The 25,134-nt window shown below is 31.7% G+C and overlaps 1 protein-coding gene across 1 annotated transcript in view; it reads left to right on the top strand.

Moving 5' to 3' along the window:
• LOC129220845 (DNA repair and recombination protein RAD54B-like) overlaps window positions 1-25,134 on the top strand; it is a 67,301-nt gene that overhangs the window by 28,347 nt on the left and 13,820 nt on the right. Inside the window, exons 14-16 of the mRNA XM_054855275.1 lie at window positions 1,019-1,214; window positions 12,680-12,839; window positions 21,975-22,101. Of these exons, the coding sequence (XP_054711250.1) occupies window positions 1,019-1,214; window positions 12,680-12,839; window positions 21,975-22,101 (483 nt within the window). The remainder of the gene's footprint in view (window positions 1-1,018; window positions 1,215-12,679; window positions 12,840-21,974; window positions 22,102-25,134) is intronic.

Below are 25,134 nucleotides of genomic sequence, written 5' to 3'. Positions count from 1 at the left end.
TCCCCTTCCCTCTCCACCTTCTAAACAAAAAGAAGAAAGAATAGCATTAAAGAATAAGTTTTCCAATTAATTAGTGCCCTTTTTTAGAAACCAAACATTGTCCCTGTTATTCTTAATGGGGAGTTAGGAACTTTCTACATAAGGGACTGAGTCATTATTTGCAGCTGGTGCTAGCTGATTTACATTTCAAATTAAAATTTCTTAGATTTCTGTTAGGAAAAGAAAATAAACAAGTGATTTTTCTTTCAAATTAAACCTGGACAAAGAAGGCAAAGGCTCAGTTGGTTTACAAGTTTTAAGTCTAATATCATTTTCTTAACTGCTATGCATTAAAACTTTATGTTGATAATTCTGGTAATTGTGACTTTTGATGCAATTTTTAAAATAACGTAAAAATTTTCTCTGCTATTTTTTTTTGATGCATAAAAGATATGTTAAATCTTAATATGAAGCTGTTTGACTGTTCTTTTGAAAAATACTTAATTTTGTTTTGTTGATGTATTTTTTTTCCTCAATACTGCTCATAGCATTGTTTGACACGATTATGTATTATGTTTTATATTAATGTTATATTTTGCTGCTTTAGAACTTTTTTTTAGTTTATAAATAATGAAAACATTTCTTATGCTAGAAGTGACTTCAGTGACAATGGGCCCGCAGGTAGCATTAGTAATTAAATATTTTTCTTTCAAATGTAAAACTGTCTCTTCCTTATACATAATTTTTCATGTCTCTGAAGTGTACAGAACATTTTCTTTGGTTTTTAAACTTAAATCAACTTGGTTTGAAGAAATTTTTTAGTAGCAAAATGAACAAAATTGTATTATTTAACTAAACAGTCAATTCCTTTTCTCCTCTTGATTTCTAAATGTTTCAAATAGTTTACTTTTTTATATTTTTTAAAAAGTAATTTAAGAAACACTTTAAAATTGACCTCTGTTATTTTTACGGATCATAAAGGTTATGAAAAACGTTTTTATGACTAGCACTAAATGTTTTGTTAAATTCTGGTTTTCAGTCGAAACTGTTGTACTTTGTCAACCCACTCATCTCCAAAGGAAGCTGTATAAAGCCTTATTACAGTCCAGAGCTGTAGTTTCATTTCTATCTTCCATGTCTTTTGGGGATCTGTCTACTCCTTTAGTGTATATTAGTATCTTAAGAAAACTCTGCAATCATCCCTCACTTCTCTTCACAAGTTCAGATGATAAGAAGCAGAATGTAAGTGAATTTCATGATTATCAGCATTCTTTTATATCAGACTGAAAAATTTGCTAATTCCGTTTCTAGTAGGGCTCGACCGATGGCATTTTTTGGCCGATGGGCCGATGCCGATTGTTCAAAGATGGCCGATGGCCGATTGTTTTCCTCCAAATTGCCGATGGCCGATGGCCGATGGCAAAAAAAAAACAAAAAAAAAAAAAAACAAAAAGAAATATATTGATAAGAGTGTCAGGGATTTAAAGGATCATTGATTCATTTCACTTTACTTCCTTTCTACGAATAAAGAATTGTAATCACAAAAAAAAAATCAGATTTCGACCTAAATTTCTATTTTACTATCACCAAATTTATACTTCACAAGTTTTTTCGGCACATCTGTACATACATATGTACCTTAGAACATATAGATAAGCAATCCATTTTGCACGCCTCCTCAGTTAATTATCGCAAATTCTCTTGTGATGTTTTCATGCACGTAAACTTGCGTCACTCAAAAACGTTATGAAATAGTAAATTGAAAACTAATACTTACGTAGTATGATCTAAAAGTTCGAGGTCAAGTTGTATAAAACTTAACCCTGAATAGTTCCCATTACCGAAGCATATATCTATCTACAAAATAGTCACCTTGAATGATTATGCACTTCTGCCAACGTTCATATAGCTTTTAGAAGCACTCCTGGAAGACATTTTTCGCAAATTCCTGTAAGGCCTCTTGCGCTGCTGCTTTAACTTCATCGTGGGGAAGAAGGCGACTTTCATGTTGAGGATGCACGGTTCGATTGGTCAATACTTTGATATGACAAACAAATAACATAACGTTTCGTCGGACTTTAGCTCCGTGTGACTTTTACCTTTTCCCAGCAAAAAAACATTTGCATAGACGCCGCTTTTTTCCGTCTGGAGAAGATGAAGCTGCATCACAGAAGGTAGCGAAAAATGGCTTCCAGGAGTGTTTCCAAAAGTTATATGAACACTGGTAGAAGTACATAGTCCCTTAAGGTGACCCTTCGAAGGTGGATATGCTTCGGTAATGTGAACTATTCTGGGTAAGATTTTATACAGCTTGTTCCCGAACTTTTGCATCGTACTACGTACAATCTGTATAGGGTGTAGTTATGCTTCTCCTTTTTTGACTGCTGTATGATGAAAGAGAAAGAACAATAGCCAAATAAAGAAGGAAGAAAAACAAAAAGACTGTTTAATAACCAATTGATTTTTTTTTTTTTTTAATTGAGCATATAACTAAGATTTCAGTAATGTTGTAATAATGTATGGATTTAGGTACACTAAACATAGTTTAAAAAAAATTAAATTACGTTGTTTAATCATTCAAAAAAAATTAAGAATAAAGCTATGAAACCGTCAACAAATTACGCAATTAAAGTGGAAAGATTGCACGTAGACATTTTTAGTCATCAAATTAAACAAAAAAGGTAACAGATAAATTACAATATTAAATCAAAATAATAATATTTTTATACTAATTTAAAATTTATGAATAGAAAAGTTTGCATTTTTCATAAAAGCTATAACAGTGACATACATTTTGCTGAAAAAAAAATAGCCACGAAAAGAGCAAGGTTCTTAAAACGTAGGTACAATAAACAAACTCAATATTTACACCAAGTTAATAACTGAATACATATACTACTTGATCTGATGTTTGCACACATAGTATTGAACAATTTGATTGTTTAATCTTTTATGAAGCTTTACAAACAAGTTCAAATTAAATTTTTCAATTTAACAATAATTTTCTGAAATTTGAAAAATTGCATAATAGAAAATCCTTGAAACTTTTCTATAAAAAACGAAAATAACTTATTCATTGATTTTATAATAAATACATAAAAATAGTTACTTACACCAGAAAAAAAAAACCAATCGCTATTAATGATGCAAAAAAGATGGCAATTTACGAAATACAGTCGAGCCCGCTTAATGGAATATCGGATAATAGAATATCCCGCTTAATGTAATAAAATTCCAGTGTACTACACCGTTGATGAGTGTTATGTTTATCCCGGATAATGGAATGTCCCGTTTATTAGAATAATTTTTCCTGGCCAATTGCCTATTCCATTAAGCGGGCTCGACTGTATAGGTGAAACAAGTATGAGAAATACGCAAAATGACATTTCTTGACCAAAATAAATAATCGCTAAATATTTAAGAAATGCTTGAAACGACGAGGTAGGGTTAGGGGGTGACCCTCTGATTTTGGAGTAAATAACACTTCGGCCCCAACCTCTGCCTCATTTTTTTAGTACGGAACAGCTACCACCAACGCCTCAACCCAGCCGTAGGTGGGGTTTGGTCTTTGAGGGACCAGGCCCGTCCCTATACCGGTCCCAAACCCGGGTAAATGGGGAGGGTTTTGCGATGGTGTAGCATCCACGCATGTAAAACTACCACTCTTTACTTACCCTTGAGGAGATCTGTATCTGCCCAGTGGCTATCGAGTGGAACAGTGAGTAGGCAATGGGCGCCACCGGAGTCAGATCTGTACCTGGGTCCACAGTGTCTAGAGTCGTAAGTGGTTGGATTTCGTTCCCGTAAGAGTCTAGGGGGCCCCGGCCGAAAGGTCAGTACTCTGGAAGTCCTGGATGGCATAGCAGAGCGGGGTTCCCTTTTGTGTACCAGCAACGCCTCGGAAGAGTTTCTGAATCTACTTCAGCACTTCCGAAAAAAAAAATCAAAAGTCCCTTTGATTTCCAAATTATGTCACCATTCAAAACGTCTTTAATCAATTTCTTACATTAATGCCCTAAATTCTTTCTAAACAATAGATAAAATTTGAAAAAAAAAAATCTCCAATTTTATGAATGGTGTTAGTTTTAAACAACTCAGAAGTACAACTAGAGTTTAATTTCAGAAATTGAGGGAGTGGGAGGAGGGGCACGCAAGTGTTCTCGGAAATTTAAAAAATAGTCGTAAAAATAGAGTTCAAAATAATCATAAGCATTGAGCAGAAAACTCTTTCAAAACTTGCACCCGAGTTTGTTTTGATGTGCAATGGCGGATTTAAAATATAGCAAATGTTGCAATTGCGCGAGAGGCCCCATAACCATAGGGCCACCGAAGGAGTTACAAAAATGCGAATGAAAAATGTTTTACAACTTCTGTGATCCCCAAAATGTATTTCGACGGGCCCCAAACTTGTAACTCCGCCGAAGCGATACAGAAAAGACTGCATTACTGTGATTCATATTACAAATATCGAAAAATTAAAAATTACCATTGGTTCAACGGGAATCTAATAAAATGACACAAAAATCGGTTTCGCCATCTCATATTTGTTTCCATAGTCTCCAATTCGGCAATATATCACCAAATGATCGTCAGTCTGAGACGCTATATTAGTTTTGCATTGAAATAAGTAATTAATAGCCACAAAAAATGAGTAAACAGGCTTTTCAGAACACCCGATTGAAAACAAAAAGGGAAGTGCACAACTGGAAGGTATTATCATTTTTGAGTTATGACTTATGACAGATACATACGTACATCCTGCTGCAAGAAACAACGCAATAATTAACTTGTTTGGTACCTCAATGTAGTATTAAAAACTCTTCTAAGGATGACTAAAAATAGAAATTCATACTTTGAAATTTAAGTAAATAATTTTATATGAAAACAACATCTCCATTTACTTTGTATTAAAAAGTAAAACAGCAAAGGTCCTTTTTTTTTCAAAAACATCGGCCAATTCCATCGGCTTTTCGATGTTTTTTAAGGCCGATGGGCCGATGTTTCCCGCAAGTTAGCATCGGCCGCCGATGCCGATGGCTAAATTGTTGAACCATCGGCCTGGCCAACGCATCGGTTGAGTCCTAGTTTCTAGCATGTTTTTTTCTTTCTTAACTTGCTGTCCGGAAATTATGCAGATGCTTGTATTTAAAATATATAATAATTTTCAAAAAAAACTTTCCGCTTTTTAAAATTTTTATGTTTCTTCCTTTCCCCTCTTTTTTTTTAAATTATTTTTTATTGGTGTTTGGAGAGAAAGCGTTACTAATAGAGCTATTTTTTTTAAAAAAATATTTGTAACCTTAATTTGCATTAATCTCATTGGTTCTTTCTGTCTTGCAACACAATCACATCAGCAAAATTTGCAAATTGGCAGTAGCATTTGAACTCCTGGCACTTTGCTTCATTCTCTTGCTTTTTGATTTCAACTCGAGTCAGACTAGGTTCGTTTTCGGCGGCTCAGTTGAGTTCGCCCAATTTTGCTGATAGCTTCGGCTTGTTACTCTTAACATCAGGGTTTGCCGATATATATCGGTCGATATATATCATGATATATATCACGATATATATCTTATATTTATTTTGAAAATATCATGATATTTTGATATTTTCGATATTTATTTTTTCAACTATGGTATTTTCAATATAAAACTTATATTAATCATAGAAATATTATTCGTTTATTATTAAAAATAACCAAAAAGGTATGTACTATATTTTTTATGTAATATTAATACATCATTAATATAACAAGGTAATATAATTGTTTTATGTGCATAAAATTGTTAATGACCAATTTTAAGTCATATTAAAAGTGCCTAGTTAAATATTAAATGTTGGTTAGAAAAAAAAAAGAAAATGTCTAATTGACTGTGCACCGACTAATTCATTTGTTTTATTTCTGAATCATATAACCATGTAAAAGTAGCTAACAAAAGAAAAATTAGTATAACAGCTAATGCTAAACTAATTCCATTAAAACCAATAAAAAATTAAAATGAAATATTAGATATAAATAGGGAAAGAATTTTAAGAGAACATATTGTAACATTAATATAAGAAAATAAAGAGTGATTTGAGGATGCATCTACGTTTTTGAAGACTGTAGTTTACTTTGATTGAAAATATCGGATAGATATCAAAATATCCAATATATATCTCATATCAGATATTTTCGATATTTTTGAAAATATCATGATTTTTTTGAACCTTGCTTAACATGCATTTTGTTGCTGTAAATGTTTAAATTAGCGTTTCATGTTTTAACATAGAAGGTTTACTTCATAAGTCATTTAAAGTGCTGCCTGTAAGAGATGAGCTCCTCATTTTGTATAGAACCTACTTTTTATTTGTCACTATACATTTCACTGTAAATATATCACAGCCAACGTAGCTGCCAACTTGTAAGATTTAGCCTTACATTGTAAGATTTTTGGAGGTATTGTAAGTTTGTAAGACCTTATGGCATAACTGTAAGATAATTAGGTTTTAGATCTCTGGTATTACTTTTTTTAAAATGAGTTTCCTGTTATGTTGCTTCAGAAGAATAGAGAAACTGCAGATAAAGAGCTTAAGATAAGCTCCAAAGTTAATTTTGCTCTGTACAAATGTATAATTTGCTTGATGTTGTGCTGAAAAGGGAGAGGATGGATAAAAAATTGGCTGATTTGAAGAAATTAGTTGATATCAATGGTTCATTGAAGTATGAAAGGCTCCTCTTTTCTATGCTTTCCATTCTAGCCATATCTCACAGCAATGCAGAGTGCAAAAGAATATTCAGTAGTGTCAGAAAGGCGATGACAGAGCTGTGCAGTTCTCTGTCTGATAATAACCTGGATAACATTTTAATCATTAAAAACTTTTTTTTTAAAAACCTATTGTTTTGAATAAGTTATTGAAATAAAATATTTGAATGTTGCTAAGTCAGCAATTTTAGAAAGCTTAAGTTCCAGTTAAAGTAGTTTCAGCAAAAGCAGCTGACTGCATTAATTTATAAAAGGAAAAGTAAGATAATACAGCAAGTTATTAGTTTCTTCCAAAAGAATATTTTAAAAGTGCACACTTGTATTCTTAAATTTTTTAATGCACAGGCTTGCCTTTTTGAAACTAACTGCTTGTTGTAATCCTATGTTTCTCTTTTGTGAATCCAGTTTTTTTTTCGTTTTTTTTTCCCCGTGCTGATTAATTATAAGTAAAGATTTGAGAATATAATGCTTTTAGTTTTAACTGTTTGTTGTATGTTGATTAAAAAAGTGCACAAATACACCCATGGCATGCATTGTAAGATTTTTAAAGTTGATATGTTGGCAGCTATGCAAGCCATAATAAGCAAGTTATTTTAACTTTGGCAATTAGTGATATTTTACAAGATAAAAACATAAGATTATTTTTCATGTATTATCGCGTTTCCTGGTTGAGCATCCACTAAATGTTGATTGGCTGAACGCTTATAAAAGTTCTTAGCTTAACAGAGAGTAATAGTGTAATATAAATATTCATTTATGAGAAAAACTTTTCTTGGATATGATATAAAATTCTGTTTTGTTTTGTAGCAGAAAAAAAGGAAAAACGAAATTCAAAACAATCTAATACAGTAGACCCACGTTTTGCACGGGTTTATTTACAAGGTTTGTACGGGTCATGGAAATCCTGGAAAGTCATGGAAAAAAAAAAAAATAACAGAATTTCAGACCTGGAAAAGTCATAGAAAATTGAAGTTTTCATTGAAAGTCATGGAAATTTATTTCAAGTCATGGAAAAATGTCCTGGGCAAAGAGAAAGGAACAGTAGTTAAAGGAGCATTAGAAATTTTGAGTGATTTAACAGTATAGGACATAAAAGCTATTAAAAATGGAAAATTGAACGATCCAAAAATCAAATCTGACTTTTGAAATCTCATTGCATTCACTTCTGTCGCAGCCGCTTGCCATTTTTTGCAATGTGATTTTACTGCCTGGACATCACTTATATTTTTAACTTTCTATTATTTTCAACCCTTCTTATGTTTCATATTCTGTAGTAGCAAAATTTTACGTTCTTAGTTTTGCCACGCCCACTCAAAAAATATAAAAAAATTAAATAAAGCAGTTCAATTGCATGCGAGTTCAATTCCATCACTCATAAGGACTTTATTATTAAATTTATCAGAGTTTATCTTAATTTGTTGAATGTTTTAGAAAATAAAGATCTAAAGTCAGGCAATAGAATACAGAAAAAGAGGAATTCTAATGCTCTAAAACAGTAGTGCCCAACATACGGCACACAAAAATTAATCCATTCTAATGTCGGGAATTAAACCTGTTCTGGATTTTCTGAACCTATTAATTTATATGCATTTGAAAATATGCAAATTTGTAAGCAAAACAAATATACTTTTGAATCAGAAGATTGATTCATTGCTGAATAGTTTTTTCTAAAAAGATCTGGTTTAGAAACACGAAGAACTAAACTATGTGGCTTTACTTTAAAGAACCAAAATACTGTCAAGTTACGTGGATGAATAAAGGCACTGTTGACACTAAAAGGTAACTTTTGAAGCAAATTTATTGAAACTTAGTGATGATTCATTCAACCTTTGTCGATTTCTATATCATTCTGCCTGTTTTAAAAAATATATCAGACATTTAAGCATCATCATATTTCCTTCACGACATTTTTACTTTACTTAAATTTATATGATGAAGACAAATAAGAATAGTTTAGTTTTTTTAAGTGTGCACTTATATTTTTTCCATTACGAGTAAGTGCTTCAATAAGGCTGTGGCATTCATATAGACGTTTTGCTAATGCTCATTTCCAAATATTACCAAGTTTGAGATTAAATAGTGCTATTCTCTTCGTGTAACGAGGTCATAAAAATTTTCATTGAAGTCATGAAAAAGTCTTGGAAAAGTCATGGATTTTTTTCATCCAAATAGAGTATGAACCCTGTATTTAACGCAGTTTTAATTATATGCGGTTTAAGATTTGACTCTTTATTTTAATTTACTCGGATGAGTTTCAGTTTTACGCGGATGTGACAATGCAAACAGATAAAATTCGCCCCTCTTTCAAAATCCAAACTGCTAAAGATTTCAGATTACACGTAAAACACTGCATTTTGGCGTGCTAATAATCGAACTTGGGTCACTGGAGACATTTTATGCGATTGGTTCCAGAACTCTTTCCAGTAGTAAAGTTATTAACTCACACGGTTCTGAACTCAATGAAAAAAAGAGCTTTTAGGAGTGCCAAAGGGGGAAAAAGAAACAAATATACTGACATTAGTGACACAGAACCAAAAATGTTAACATTGAAAATTTTAAGCCATTCCTTGACAATAGAAATGATTCTGATTTGTTAGTGAAGGAAGATTCTATCAAGGAAATGATCACGGATGCATTAATGCTCTGCAAAGAACTAGAGAAAAATTCTTGACTGCCAAAAGACTATCATAGGCACAGACCCCGAAGAGTTCCTATTTTCCCTACTTTTTCCTACTTTTTAGAGCTCTCTCCTTATTTTCCTACTTTTTCCTTTTTTTTCCTACTTTTTCTTTCTTTAGTATAGCACTTCTAATTGTGCATTGATTCTTATTTTTACAATGCCGCACCGATAATTTTCTGCATGCTTCAATTTTGAAAAGCAAAAGAAACAAGCAGATCCTGAGCTCTCCATTGACTGACTACTGTAATTTCTGGAAATAAAGCTGCGGCGTCTGCATGTTTAAAAGTTAAATTTTCGTAAGGGACTTTTTTGCTGTTGCTGCGTTTATGATCGATTTATCTTTTTATCGCTCCGACTTCAGTCCTACTGTTTTAACGAAACAATAAAAAAATAGATACTGCAATTATATATTATTTACCCGTCAATTAGAAGCTTTAATTAAAGTAAACAGCCGACTGTTTAAAATGTGCGGGAAAAGCCGAATTTTTCCTATTCTTCAATTTTTTGTATAGTTGATTACAAGTGAAATGGAGCTCTATTTAAACAAAAAGGCAATATAAACCCTTAAAAGGAACATAAAGAAGCAAAATATGAAAAACCTGTACACTGTACATATTTTATTGGTGTTAGTACAAAGTAAAAGCGACAGATAACAGAAATTCGCAAAAACGAACCACTTCAAAAATAATCGCGGAAACTAATTTTTTTCATACATAAATATGATTATTGTTCATTCTAAGTCGTAAGCATGATTATAAAATTTATGAAATTTCATTTTCTTTTCTTGCAAAGAGTGTATTTGCAAAAAAATAAAAAAATATATAAAAAAATACGGCAAGACTTGGGCGAAAATTGGAGGAAATTTGTAGAAAAATCGGAAATCAATTTAAATGCGAGATTCCATTTTTATTTCTTCACATTTTTAAAAGTTGGGGTGTATAGCCACAAGCAAATATGTACTGTATTTTTTTTCTTTTTAATGGGTCTATTCTGATTCATCAACAATATCGATGAGTTGCTCATCATTTTTGTGTGCTGCGTTCATGGCAATGCAGCATTTCTGAGCATTTAAAATTTTTATCAAAGTTAAATCAAAGAGAGGGGGGGGGGAGAGAGATATAATTGCAGATATTTGATGCCCGATGCTCCCCCCTCACCCTCAATTTCGTAAACAATTTCCGAATGAAAATTTTTGTTGTATGGGGAGGATTGAGAGAATCTACATGCCTTCTTTTTTATGCACTGAGAAACATTAGTAACTCATCTTTTTTCTTTGATAAAAATGTTATGTTTACCATGCATGGATTTTTCCTTTATTTTTTCCGTGGCAAAAATTTTGGAACAAGAAGGGGATCAAACCAATAAAACAATATTCGTTTTTATTGCTTGATTAAAATTAAAACTGACTCGTCATTTTGATTTTTTCCCCAGGTTGGACAGCGAAGGATGTATACTAAATGCAAATTTTATCTGAAAACAACAAAAACCGCGCAAACTTGTATTGTTAAGCATTAATTTTCCAAAGTCAGGGAGGGGAGACATTGACCCAACTGACTCCCATAAGTGACGTACGTGGCTGAAACAAAAATTTATGTTGACTGCTAAAAATACGTAACATATTAATACAAACCCTTTAGTTTACTTATTTCGTTATTTATTTAGTTTATTTTATAATAAATTTTATGTCCCATATTTAAGAACAAATTTATTTTAGTTCTGCGTTTTGTCTTTTTCCTTTTACAAAAAAGGAAGTATTGTATTCGCGAAAAAATTTTCACTCAAAAATCGACCTTCATTTCCATTTGGCGCACCACTGAATCAATGTTGAGTTTTTTTTCGACTCGACCACATGTGGATAAGTGCGTAAGAATGTATAGACACGCAAAATATCCATTTTGGCGATTCTCGAGTTCGTTACAACGAGTTTTGTCATGACGTCTTTATGCGCGTATGTATGTCGCATAACTCAAGAATGGTATGTCCTAGAAAGTTGAAATTTGGCATGTAAACTCTTAGTGAGGTCTAGTTATGCACCTCCCCCTTTTGGTTGCATTCGGGTGTTTCTAAAGGGGCTTTTTGCCCCTTTTTAGGGGGAAATCATTGTTAATTTCGATGTAAACTCAAGTGGTGTTATAAGTTGGCAAACACTTGGCGATATATCGCCAGTCTTTTGGTCGCCAAGTTTTGTCACCAACTTGGCGACAAATTTTGCAATTTATTATTTTTTTTAATTTGGTTTCAATTTGGTCACTGTTGGTGATATTTAGATAGTAAACTATTGAATCACATTAAAACTGCCAACAATGGGGAAATGAAATTAAATTGGAGTAAAAGGAAGTCATGTGATGCACACATGAGCTGTTTTTTTTTTTTTTTTTTCAAATTCAAACATTTGCCCTTGTTTATGCAAGAATGCATGTCAACTGCTTAGTGTTAGAATTTTCAAATGATAAATGGTTGCTCTCGAAGGAATGTTTTCGTTTTCGACCAAACAAATCTTTAACAAAAATCGTTTTATTGCACTAAAATGAGTTTTTTTTTTTGCAATTGCTATATTGTATTTTAATTTTTCACCCTTAAAAATTTTATTACTGTATTGTTGAAAGGTGTTTCTTTGTTTGGCTTTTATTTTCATATTTTTGTAATTTATATTTTTGTTTACACCAGTTTATTTCGATACAGATGATTGTCAGGTTGTTTCTTTCGTTTTGTTTTTGTGACTCAGTCTTTCATTAAATCCCTTTAATACTTCAAAAGTACTGTTAGTTAATTTTTGAGACAGTTTTAAATCAAAAATACTGTTAATTTATTTTACATTAGAAATAAAGTTTACGCTAAATTTGTTTCCTCTTGACGTGTATTCTCCTATCTCTTCCTATTTTTTCCTACTTTTTTAAGTGATTTCTTTCCTACTTTTCCTACTTTTTAAAATTTTGATTCCTTATTTCCTACTTTTTTCCCACTAAAAATCACTTTGGGGTCTGTAGCTGCTTTTCATAAACACTAAATTAATTTGTTTTCTTTATGCATGTTGTGCATACAGAAATTAATACAAGTACACATTAAACTTATTGTACAATTAGTCATCATTAGAATGAAGTATTTTTTTATCTAAGGAACCTAACCCTTATTTTAACACTAATATTAAGTCTTAATATACGCGGTTTTGATTTACTAGGACTGGGTCCTAGCTGGGTCCAGAGGCTGTAGCTGGTCGTCCCATTTGTATTTATTTTTATGTATATACATCTAACTATTAATGTTTTTAATTTCAGAGCTCACTCACTGAAAATCTTGATTCTATTTTTGCTTCTGATTACATTCCATGTGCCTTGGATTCTGGAAAAATGAAAGTTCTTGAAAAGATTTTGTCATCTATGTTTAATCAAAACAAACTTAAGAAAGAAAAAGTTGTTATTGTCTCTAATTTTACCAAGGTTAGCACTTTTATTTTTGATTCATTTTTTATAAAAAATTAGAAACGCTTCAATTGAAAACTTACAGTACATTAGTTCAGGAAAAAACACCCTTGGTTCTGTACCTGGGAAGTAAAGGGTACTATGTCAGTTTTTTCAAAATCGAGATATGGACATTGTATTACTGAAATTTTATACTCTGTTCAGAGGTACAAAGCATGTAACTCCAATTCCTTGTAGTAAACTTTTTTAGTTTTGACATAGTTTCCTTTATTTCCCAAGTACAGAGTTGAAGTTGTTGCATATTTGCATTATATATATATATATATATATATATATATATATATATATATATGCAGTTGGCTCTCTGTTTAACGACTTTCAAGGGACCACAAAAAATCGTCCTTAAGTAGAAAGCTTTTAACACTATAGTGGACCATCTGGGACCTTGAAAAGCTGTCCTTAAATAGAGAAAGTCGTTAAATAGAGCCTCGTTAAACAGAGAGCCAACTATATATATATATATATATATATATATATATATATATATATATATATATATATATATATATATATATATATATATATATATATATATATATATATATATATATATATATTGTAACCTAGTAATGTATGATCGTATGCTGCATAAGCAATTTGAATGCTTGCTTTGTCATTTCAATGACTAGTTGGTTGGAACGTTTTGTTTTAGCCTTGAGATTAATCTGCTTTTAGTTAGGTTACATTATACTAATGTCAACTATATACAAATTTATGACTGAATGCTTTCTTCTGATGAGTGAAGAACTTTAATCACAAAGTCATTTTTATTACAATTAATTATTATACAGTCGAACTTGCTTATAATGAGTGCAAAGGGACCACAATATCTGCTTGTTATAACCGAGTTCTCATAAAAAGGGGTTCAAGAAAAAGTCATAAAAATTTATGCATGCTTGCTTTGCTATTTTTATAATTCTGTACAGTGCTAAAGAAGTTGGTTATTTAATTTGAACTGTCTTATTGTCTCTTTCTTGTTACTGGTTTCGAGGAACATGTTGTTGGGAAAACATAGTCATTTGCACCCGTGACTTTAAAACGGTTTGAAGTTTTTCTGCAATTTAAGTCGCTATAAATATTTATAATCTTTAATTATAATTTGAGTTTTAGATATACCATACTCTCCCATGCAATTCCAATGGAAGTACAAGAACAATTATTGATTATGTATTGCATTTCCCTTTCTCTTCAGGCAATTGAAAAAGCACTTTATTTGTATAAAGCCCTTCCCCCTTCTGAGCAGGCAAAAGGTCTTGTTATCTTCTGAGACTCGAAGGCTGCCCTCCAAGCAGTATTAAATGGGGACTCTTAATCACCTAAGACATCTACTCAAATCTTCAGGATATTCAAGAATTGAACAATACCTATACTCTTCAGTGGATACCTGCACATCTTAATATTGCAGGCAATGAAATTGCAGATACATTAGCCAAAGAAGCCAGAAATCTAAATCTAAATTTTGACAGTTTCATGGTTAGTTTCAAAAGTACTAATGCAATAGCCAAATGTAAATTAAGGGAAAAATGAATTCCATCAAAACACCAGCTTTGTATTATTAATGCCAATAAAATCACCACAACACATTGTTAGGCTAAGAACCAATCATCACAGAGGCATGGAGATCGACAAGGAAGGCAGAAGAGTCTATCGAATTTGTGATAACTGCCCAGATAGGGTCTGGTGGGGGAAAGTGGTCAGTGGGGTAAAGTGGTCATACGTCAAATAAATGACTATAGCTTGGAAATAAATGTTTGAATGAATGTGAAAATTTTATTTTAGGTTCGGTGTGTTAGAAACTATATTTTGAACATAAAATTTCAAAACTGGCAAAATTTTATTTGGTAAAAAAAATATTTTGTGTAAATATGAAAATTTTAAAAATCTAAACACCTCTTTTAACTTCTTTGGGAAATTTTGTTTGTTAGAATTATGAACAGATTGACAGCACAGGAAGCTTCCTACATGTCTTAAGATCGCTTACTCATTAGCAGTTAGCTGAATATATTTTAGATAATTTTTTAGAACAATTTCAGCAGGACTCCCAAATGGTCCGCTTTTCCCGCCAAAGTCCGTTTTTTAAGGTAAAGTCCGCTTTAGACCGCTTTTTAACACTTTGGTCCCTTTAGTCCGCTTTTATATTGGTTTTACTCAAAAATCAGATTTTAAAAATTTTCATTACATTAAAAGATAATGTGTTCTGACGTTTGTTACGCCCGAACACGCAGCCGCGGCGCCGTTTTTCTATTGAACCTGACTTTCTGGTATTATTTCTCTTCAGATTGACGATATTACTCCTTCTTCAACCGCTGTAACATGGAAATCTAGCAAATGGAGAGGTTTGGGGGAGGATTTATGACATCAAATCAAAGCATCTTGCTACCGATATTTCTCACGGATTCATACGTCCTTGAAAAACCTTGAAAAAAATAGAGAATGTTTCATCAGTGCAATTTTCTGAACTTGTGTTCGATATGTAGCTTCGCGAAAAATTACTTCCTGTGTTTGCGAGTTCAGTTTTTTTGCATCTTGTTAATATTTTGATGTTTTTAACAATCAGAAGTTATTTTAACATTCATTAACTTAGATTAGATTATTTTATGTTTAATTACAATAGATAATAAACTACTTTTTTTCGGAATCATGGTAACGTCAAACTTTCTTGGACTTCGCCGAAAATTGTGTTTGGGTTTTGAGATTTCAATCTCTTTGCATCTTGTAAATATTTTGATATTTTTGGTAATGGAAGTTATTTTGACATAACACCTCCTTAGATTAGCTTAGTTTTTGGTTAATTTTAATAGACAATTAATTTTTTTATCTTTGAAACCATAGCAACACATTAAACTTTCTCGCACTTCGCGGAACGTGCTTGTCGTGTTTGAGATTTCAATCTTTTTGCATCTTGTAAATAATTTGATATTTTTGTCAATCAGAAGTTATTTTGACACAATCCACCATAGATTAGCTTATTTTTTGTTTAATTTTAGTAGATAATAAACTGCATTTTTTTTCGAAACCATGGCAACATTGAACTTACTTTCACTTCGCGGAAAATTGCTTGTTGTGTTTGAGATTTCAATCTTTTTGCATCTTGTTAATGTTTTGATAGTTTTGGCAATCGGAAGTTATTTTGACATACGACACCATAGATAAGCTTATTTTTTGTTTAATTTTAATAGATAATAAACTTTCTTATTTTTGGAACCATAGGAGCATTGCACTTACTCGAACTTCGCGAAGAATTGCTTCTTGTGTTTGAGATTTCAATCTTTTTGCATCTTGTACATATTTTGATGTTTTGCGCAATCAAATGTTATTCTCACATATGCTATCCTAGACTAGCATATTTTATGTTCAATTTTAGTCATGTTTAGTTTTAGGGATTTTTTTTTTTTTTGAAATTATGCCAACAGTGAACATATTTCGCAAAAATTTGATTCTCTTGTTCAAGATTTCAATCCTTTTGCATCTTGTAATTATTTTAATATTTTTGAAAATTGGAGGCTGTTTTGACATGTGCTACCTCAAATTATATTATTTAATTTTATGTTTAAAAACTAAAACTTTGTATGTTTATTTTAATTAAATACTCATAATAAGTATTTTTAATTTGAAAATATAGCTCTAAGAATCTAAACTTACACATTTATTTATTACATTAAGTTATCCAGTCAAAGCAGGCTCAAATTTACATTCAGTTCAGTGTATTTATCGCTTAAGCAGAATTTGTATATTTTTGGGTGTGGTGATTTTAATAAAAATTTTTCTTCCTCACTAATTTTTATATGTACTTGAAGACAGTTACAATATTTTTTGGTGCTAGAACAAGTAATACATACATATGAAGAAATGATTTGGATAGTTAGCATACTAATAAATGATTTGGCAAACCTCTAATATTTTTGAACTTAGTCAGTCAGTAGCGTAGCCAGATATTACCTCCGGCTTTGGTGTTTGGTCATAAACTCTCATATGTATATAAATATACCATATTTTGGCTGGAAATTTGTGTAAAAACCAAGGGCTGTGGAGGGGGAGGGGATCTCCTGGCCTCTAAACTATATCTTCTTGTCTTGCGGTACCTTATATCAAACTCTTTAAACTGTTTATGTGAAAAATTTTGTAAACTACTATGTGCTAAGGTGTTTACTGTAATAAGTGTATCTAAAAGATCTTTATTAAGTATGCACTGATTCATCAGTCACTTAGGTGATTATTTTTAATTAGCCAGTTTTTACCTGTTAATTAGTAGAAAATTTATTTTACAATTCAAGTTACTCTGGAAGATGGTCAGTTACATGCTAGCTTGTCACCCCCCCCCCCTCCCCCCCATCCGAATGTTTGTGTAAATAATGTAATTCAATGGATAAAAAGTTCAGTTGAACAGAAGGTGATAAGAATTTATCATAAAAAAATCATTATTATGGTTAAATAACGAATTATCTTCACGTATTTAATGCCAGGCAGCTAATTTGCCTTTTGGTGCTCCCTGGGTTTAACTAGGAATGGTCCTCCCAAGGTCCTCTTTTTAATCCTAACTGGTCCTCTTTGGTCCCCTTTTTGATTCAAAGTGATCCTCTTTTACCCTTTTCTATGGCTCAAATATGTTGGGAGCCCTGATTTCAGTAAGATGGGGTAAAGTGGTCATAATATTAGGCTTAACGAATATTGTTCTTCTAATGTCACTTTATAGTTAAGTATAAGGCAGATATAAATTAAATATTAATTTCTCTTAATATGTATTGTTTTTACAGTAAGTAGGGTTAAATACACGAGTATATACGTATGCATACGCATATACTCGTGTAAGCGTGTATATAAACATATTCACATAAATGCATCAATAAATAGGTATATGGGTATCTGCGATATAGGTATTTTTTATCTATGCAGATATACATTCGACTATACACGTATATACTAGCTTTTACTCGAATGTATACGAACACTTATATACTCGGGTAGACACGTATATACACGTACGTACTCGAGTAGACACTTACATACAAGCATATGATATACAAGTATACAGGGTGAGTTTAAGCTCTTGGGAAAATTTTTAAAAGTTGTAGAGGGGAGGATAAGAAGCAAGAATAATAAGGAACATATGGTCACAAACACAATGTTGACGCACTACATGCACGCAAAGCCAAATACTGATGGATGCAGAACAGGTTACAAATTTGTTACACTAAGACAATTTTACACAACATTTTAGGTCGTAAGAAAGTTTTAAAGCGATTAAAGAAGTCTGCAGCCTGCAGCTGTAATACAGGCGTTGTAATCACAAAGACCTCTCTGTTTTAATAACGAGACTTTTGAAAAACTTTCATCCGTCGCTGCGCCTTTGTTGCGTTGCGTGTATTAGGACTACTACAGGCCGTAACTTTTAACAAGGGCTCTAAATATTTCTTAAAAACAAAAATTTTGAGTAAAATCATCCTTGTGTAAAAAAATTGTGACCTGTTTTGCATCCATCAGTTTCTGGCTTTGTGTGCATGTAGCACGTCAGTGACCATAAGCTCCTTATTATTCTTTGCATTTTATCCTCCCCTCTCACACCCCTTAGATTTTTGCTCCAGAGCTTAGATTCATTCTGTAGGCATACACGTATATAAGCGTATATACTCTTGTATACTTATATGTACTGGTGTATACACGTAAATGTACGTATATACGTCTTTTCAATTCTGTTTACACGTATACATACGTATATAACCGTGCTTCCATATATACATGTATCTACGTGAGTAGATACGTACAAACACGCACTGGATGCATCCACGAATTAAGTTGTGTATACCCGTATATACATTTATGTACACTTGTGTATGTACCCACATGTACACCTGTACATATATGCATATATACATCTACTATACACGTATATATTCTGATATGCATGTGTATACTTGAGATACAAGTGCATACATGCATAATACGTTCGTTTATACGCATATATACACGTGACCCATATATAAACATGACACATATACTCGTGTAGATACGTCAACACTCCTTTAGGTAATCACGTATACATGCTCATATACTCGTGTATACACATATATACTTGAGCAGGCACGTGCATGCATGTATCTGATGTATACATGTATCTACTCATATATGAACGTGTTTACTCATGTTTACACGACACGTATATACTCGTGTATACACACATATAGTAGTGCATATACTTGTAACCATTAAAATAACTGAAATATACAAATGTTAGGGTTATTTAATATGGTTTTGCATTTATTTTTAACTATGACCACTTTACCCCATGTTATGACCACTTTCCCCCATCCCATGGGGTAAAGTGGTCATAAATACAAAGGGAAAAGAAAGTGTTGTAAAACTATCTAAATCAATATTTTTTTTCTAAACTTCAATGTACTGTGTTCTTTAATAATGCAATGCAAAATAACAAATTGAAGTGTTTAAATAATTTGTTGTATTTATTAACCACCAAAGTTGAAAACCTACGATTTTATGACCACTTTACCCCACCAGACCCTACACAACTGACACCTCGCTACGTTTTTGACTGTCCACCATGAAGCTCATCTTACTACCAAACGGCACAACCTTGAGGCTCACGGATTCGGACGAAATTCTAGATATAGGTCAATTCCAACTAGATATGAGCGCAAGTACAGCGGTTTGACTGCATAGGCCCTAGTTTGGCTGCAACGGGGGTCCAAAGTTGTTAATTTGGACCCAGAAATGCAATGGAATTTCCTTTAAAATTACCATTTTTATCGCTTTTTCTGCTATTGTACTGCATAACGAGTCGTTTGCATGCTTATGTTTAAATTAATTAAGTTGAATACTTGTTTTTAATAAGCGGTTCTCAAATTCAAATTGGCTCCTACTTTTAATTTCAATAACTTGAATGCCAAAATAACATAGTAACAGGATATTTATCGTTTGCAAATGAAACTTATTTTCATTTTATATTAATCGTCTGCTAGTAACAAGTATTTATCGTTTGCTAATAAAAACATTTACTTTAACTGGATATTTATTGTGTGCTATCAAAGATATCCCACATTGATAAGCAAAAAATGGGAGAAGAGAAAACACTGATTTATTGCACATGGCACACAAAAGAACAAAAATACAAGATTATTTAGACTTTTCAATTAACTTAGATCATGCTCATAAATAAATACGTGTCCTCCCTTATACTAAATTTACTAACAAAAGATGAAAAAGATGTTGGGAGATTGAACATAGTCTCGAGTTAAGAAATTCCAATGGAAATGCCATTGCATTTTTCTTGCCAAGCTAGCAACTTTGGACTCTCGTTGCAGAGAAACTAGGGCCTATGCAGTCAAACCGCTTTATGTACGCTCATATCTAGTGGAAATGTACCTATAGCTAGAATTTCGTCAAAATCCGGGACCCTCAAGGTCGTGCCGTTTGGTCGTTAAGAGAATGGGAGTTTTGTCATCCTCGGTAGAACTTTAAGTCGAAAACGTTAATGAAATTGCACAGGCCTATTACACAGCTGTATCTCATACGATTTTCATAAACTTTGACAAAAAAAAAATCCCTTTATCTTCATTTTCTGTTTTTTTTTTCTTTTTTGTGTGTGCATTTTATCAAATTTGAAAAATTTTAGAAATTTCTCTAATTGATTCACATTAATTATACAGTGAAACCTGTGTAAGTTGACCACTTGTGGTGCACTTTTGTAGTGGTCAACTTAAAAAGGTGGTCAACTTATAAAGGTTGAATTATATGATATAGATCTAATTCTGTGCCTGAAAATAGTGGTGAACTTAGACAGGTGGTCAACTTGCAAGGGTGGTCAACTTTACAGGTTTTACTGTATTCAGTTTTGCATTATTCACTTGGAAGGAAATTTAAAAGATGTTATGAAATTAGTCCAATCAATTTATATTGATGTTTCTTTTCTTTTCTTTTTTTTTTTTTTTGGATTTTAAATGTGTAGGTAAGTTATTTACCTTTTTGCATTACTTAATTTGGAATGTTAATTAATTATTTTTATTATTATTGTTTTTCTTTGACTGTTCAAATATCTTATTAATAAATTAATTGCAATAAATTAAGTTCTAGCATTTAAACATTTTTTTTTCTGTTTATTATGCACAAATATACAATAAAAAGTTTGATGTTTCAGAACATCAATGTTTTAAAACATCACTGTTTTTGAGTCAGTGTATCGCTATCATAGATGTTTTAATTTTGAACATTGGTGTTTTGAAAGAATGAGTGTTTTTCATCGATGTTGCAGCACTAATTGTTGGTTAATATGGCCAAACTTACTTGGCAGGCAGGGATTCAGAGGGGGTCATGAACTCCGTTAAATTACCAAATCTGTATTTCAGAGTCAGAAGTCCAAAAATTGCGATTTTCTGTTTACTAGTGCATTGTATGTAGAAGCTTTTTCCGCATTGAGCCATGTGAACGTAATTCTTAAAAAAATCATTTTAAATTTTTTACCAGGGTTAAAAGAGCGGGCATCCCAACCTTTGCATGGGCCAGAAAAAAGTTTTCCCTCTCTACTGTAAAATTATCACAATGTGACTTACGTTCTTGCTCCGAGATACAGAAATATTGTCTAAAACCTGCATTTTGGGGACTTCCTATTCTGAAACATTCACCGAAGGTCCCTTATTTGAGCCCAAAAATTACACTTTGACCCCCTCCCCTCTTAGACAATTACCTCCTACAAACCAGAATCTGGATCCGGCCTTGATTGATGGCATGTAAGAAATACGTAAACTACATAATTAAATGCATAAAAATATTTTTTAATTCTGGAAAAAACATTTTATCCTATCCTTTACAGCCAAGCTGGAACTAAATTTGGCACCTGATCTTGCTTTGGGATAAGATGTCTATCTTGTCTGCATTAGTTCAATTTGATTTTAAAAGCTTGAAGATAATCTGATGAAAATTTTTCCTCAGAAATAAATAGAAACTGTCTTAAATGTTGTATTCATAGAGAAAGAAATTGATTACATTTACTTCAATTTTCATATTGTTGTTTTACTTGTCAGTTGTATAATTTTCTTTTAAGACTTATATCATACTATATACTTTAGCAAGACTTTTTTTCAGACCTTAGATATAATTGAAGAATTTTGCAAAATGAAAAGCTATGAGTACCTTAGATTAGATGGATCTACAAAGACATCATCTCGGCAGCAGTTAGTGGACACTTTCAATCTTTCATACACTAAATTTAGTAAGTTATTATCTAAATTTAAAAAATGTTACCTGATAAATTTGAACAAAACTTAGCTAAGAGTTCAAATTTAAATTATGCAAAAAAAAAAAAAAAAAAAGTGAAGCTTTTCAGGTGTAACTGAATTTTTTGCAATGTGAATATCTTTACGCTCAATAGTGTAGGAACATTCCACAGTATTAAGTGTTACTTTAGGGGTATTTCTTAGCCAAATTTCAAACAAGTTTTATTTTTCCATGTGAAAATACAAATAACAAAGTTTTTAATTATTTTTTAATTCATGTGTGTTTTAACAGATAAAAAAAATGCAAATGTTTAAAAATTTGGCTTTGAAATGCTTCGTACCTAACACTGAATACTGTAGAATGACCCAGTATTACATTATTGGTACATTTTAAGTTAAAAATTTTCTTGCTTGTCAAATGTCGCACATTAGGTGTGATTAATCTTTTTTTTTTTTCAATGCAAAATCAATAAAACATTTCAAATTAGAATGTTTTGAATCTGAAATGTTTGAGAAAGATCAAAGAAAATAACAAATGGCTTTTCCTTTTTTTTCAAATCTATCCAAATGCACAAATAGCTAATTTTTTTCTATTATTATAATACTTTGATTTTTATTTCTTGTAAAAAATTGTTGAATTAAAAATAAAATTCCTAAAAAAGGAATAGTTTCACCGAGGTACATGCCAATGTCTAAACTAAGCAGTATTTGAAATTAAAATTATTTTAACTACTTCAGTGACTTCAATTTGTAAACAAAGAACAGCTGTCTGTGGACTGATGTTTTAAGTGGTGGCCCATAAGTTTCAGTTTTAGGGCCGTTGTTCTTTTTTATTTTTATTAATGATATTAGTTGAAAGTTTTCTTGAAACATTAATATTTTTGAAGGACAATTCAAAAGTTATGAGAGTTGTTGATAATGAAGAAGAGGTGAAAAAGCATCAACAAGACTCACATAAGATTTTTATGTAAGCAGTTGAATAGGATATGTCATTTAAGGCTGGAAAATTTTAAGCACTTTATTTAGGTCATGGAAGTAAGCATGTAAGCTATTATTTATAGGGATCCATCACTAGCAAAGAGGAAAGAGTTGTTGATCTGAGTGTTTAACTCTAAATCAGTAAGGAAGGACTTTACGTTTAGTCAGCAGAGCAGCATAACTAGTAACAAAACCGACAGTATGTTTGGTCTTAACAATAGGTCTATTTAATAAAGAGCTTCTACTTTTTCATGGAAATTCGGTCTCATTTGAAATTTACTATTCCGTTTTGGTCTCCTTTACTTAAGAAAGATATTAACTTAGTGGAAAGTTCTCAAAGGAAGGTTAAAGTCAGTGAACAGACTTTCAGATTTGGATTATGATTCCACATTTAAAACAGGGTTTGTACGCTCCTTCAAAACTCCTCCAATACTCCTTCATTTAGGAAAAAATTTTGAAGGGCCCTTCAAACTCCTTCATTTTGGTTTTGACGCCTTCAAAACTCCTCCTTTTTTAGTTCAAGACTGCATAATCTTCCTCTATGACAATAACTAAAATATTTCAATTGACAACTTAACTTCAACACAAAGGTGATTGTATAAGGGCAATTTTAATGTAATTTCGTATATATATATATATATATATATATATATATAATAATAATAATAATAATAATAAAAGTGCAAAATATTGAAAAGACCACACCAAGAGCCCATAGATGCGCAACGCAGCAAAACTAAAAAGCCAAGTAAATATAAAATTAAGCAAACAGAATTACAAAAATAAATAACAAATGATGATAAAAAGGAAAAATGCAAACAGCTATTAAGTAGGAATAGATAAAGAATGAATCCAGAGCTCATCAGCCGTGGAGGATTCATTAATTATGGTCAAAAGACCAAAATTTTAACTATGAACTAGAAGAGAATGTTTAAGCTCCAGTACATGTAATATAGAGTAACAATGGGCAAACGCACCACTTGCTAAGCTAAAAACAATAAACTAGAGCTCAAACCTAAAAGTAAAAGCAGGGGGTTTCGCCTTGACTAATTAGGAAAACAAGTTCCGATAATTAGCCTTCCACGGGACAGTACCTGCCTATAACAAAATTGTCTTACCTTGAAATCCACGTAAACATAACCAAATCCATTGTTCAACCTGATAAAAAACATTCCATTTGTCAACAAAAGATTAAAAACATATCCAGAAATCAGTCCATAGACATACTGAGTCGCCTGTTTCGCACGTGTAAAAAATTCATCCACCCCGGTGATTCATAAAAAATGGTTTGTCATGGTTGTATCATACATTTACACAGTTAAACAGTTTCAAAAGAAGCGAAATGTTCATCGAAGGCTATACTTAAGCAAATGTTTTCAACTAGATTTTTAGGGAAGTTATTATTAAAAAGTAAGTTTTTGAGTACTGAAATTTCTTGCTTAAATGCAGAACTGGTATTGCAAATTCTTTTAATTCTGATAGCCTGCGAAACAATAATGCCAATAAAAACCTTTTTACTTAAGCAGGAGGAAAAATCTTGTAAGCTGTTAACTGTGAAATTGAATTCGCGTCTTTTATCATAGATTGTAGTGGAACAATTTGAGTCAATTTGTAGGTTGATATCCAGGAAATTAAAGCTATTTTGATTAGAACTGGTCTTTTTGAGCGTTAATGAACTATAATAAATAGTTTTGCTAAGTTCAGAAAAATTAGGAAAATTTATACACAAAAGGTCATCAATGTATCTGCTTAATTTTATATATTAATGTTTGCTTAATTTTATATATATATATATATATATATATATATATATATATATTTTTTTTTTTTTTTTTTTTCTTAAAGATGTGATTTACAAATTGATATAGAAGTCCTAAAAGTTGAAGGTGAAAATATTATTAGCTAACTAAGACGTTTCACAAGTGAAGTAAAACATGCTTAAATGGTGCTTGGCTATTTATTTCAAGTTTTATGATTACTGTTTCTCCCACAACTACACTCACAGCAGCAAAAGTCAGGTTGCTTAACTATTTAAATATTTTTTAATACAT

This window comes from Uloborus diversus, chromosome 4 (genome assembly GCF_026930045.1).
Source record: "Uloborus diversus isolate 005 chromosome 4, Udiv.v.3.1, whole genome shotgun sequence".
NCBI classification, from domain to species: Eukaryota; Metazoa; Arthropoda; class Arachnida; order Araneae; family Uloboridae; genus Uloborus; species Uloborus diversus.
This window is presented reverse-complemented; position numbering and strand designations above follow the sequence as displayed.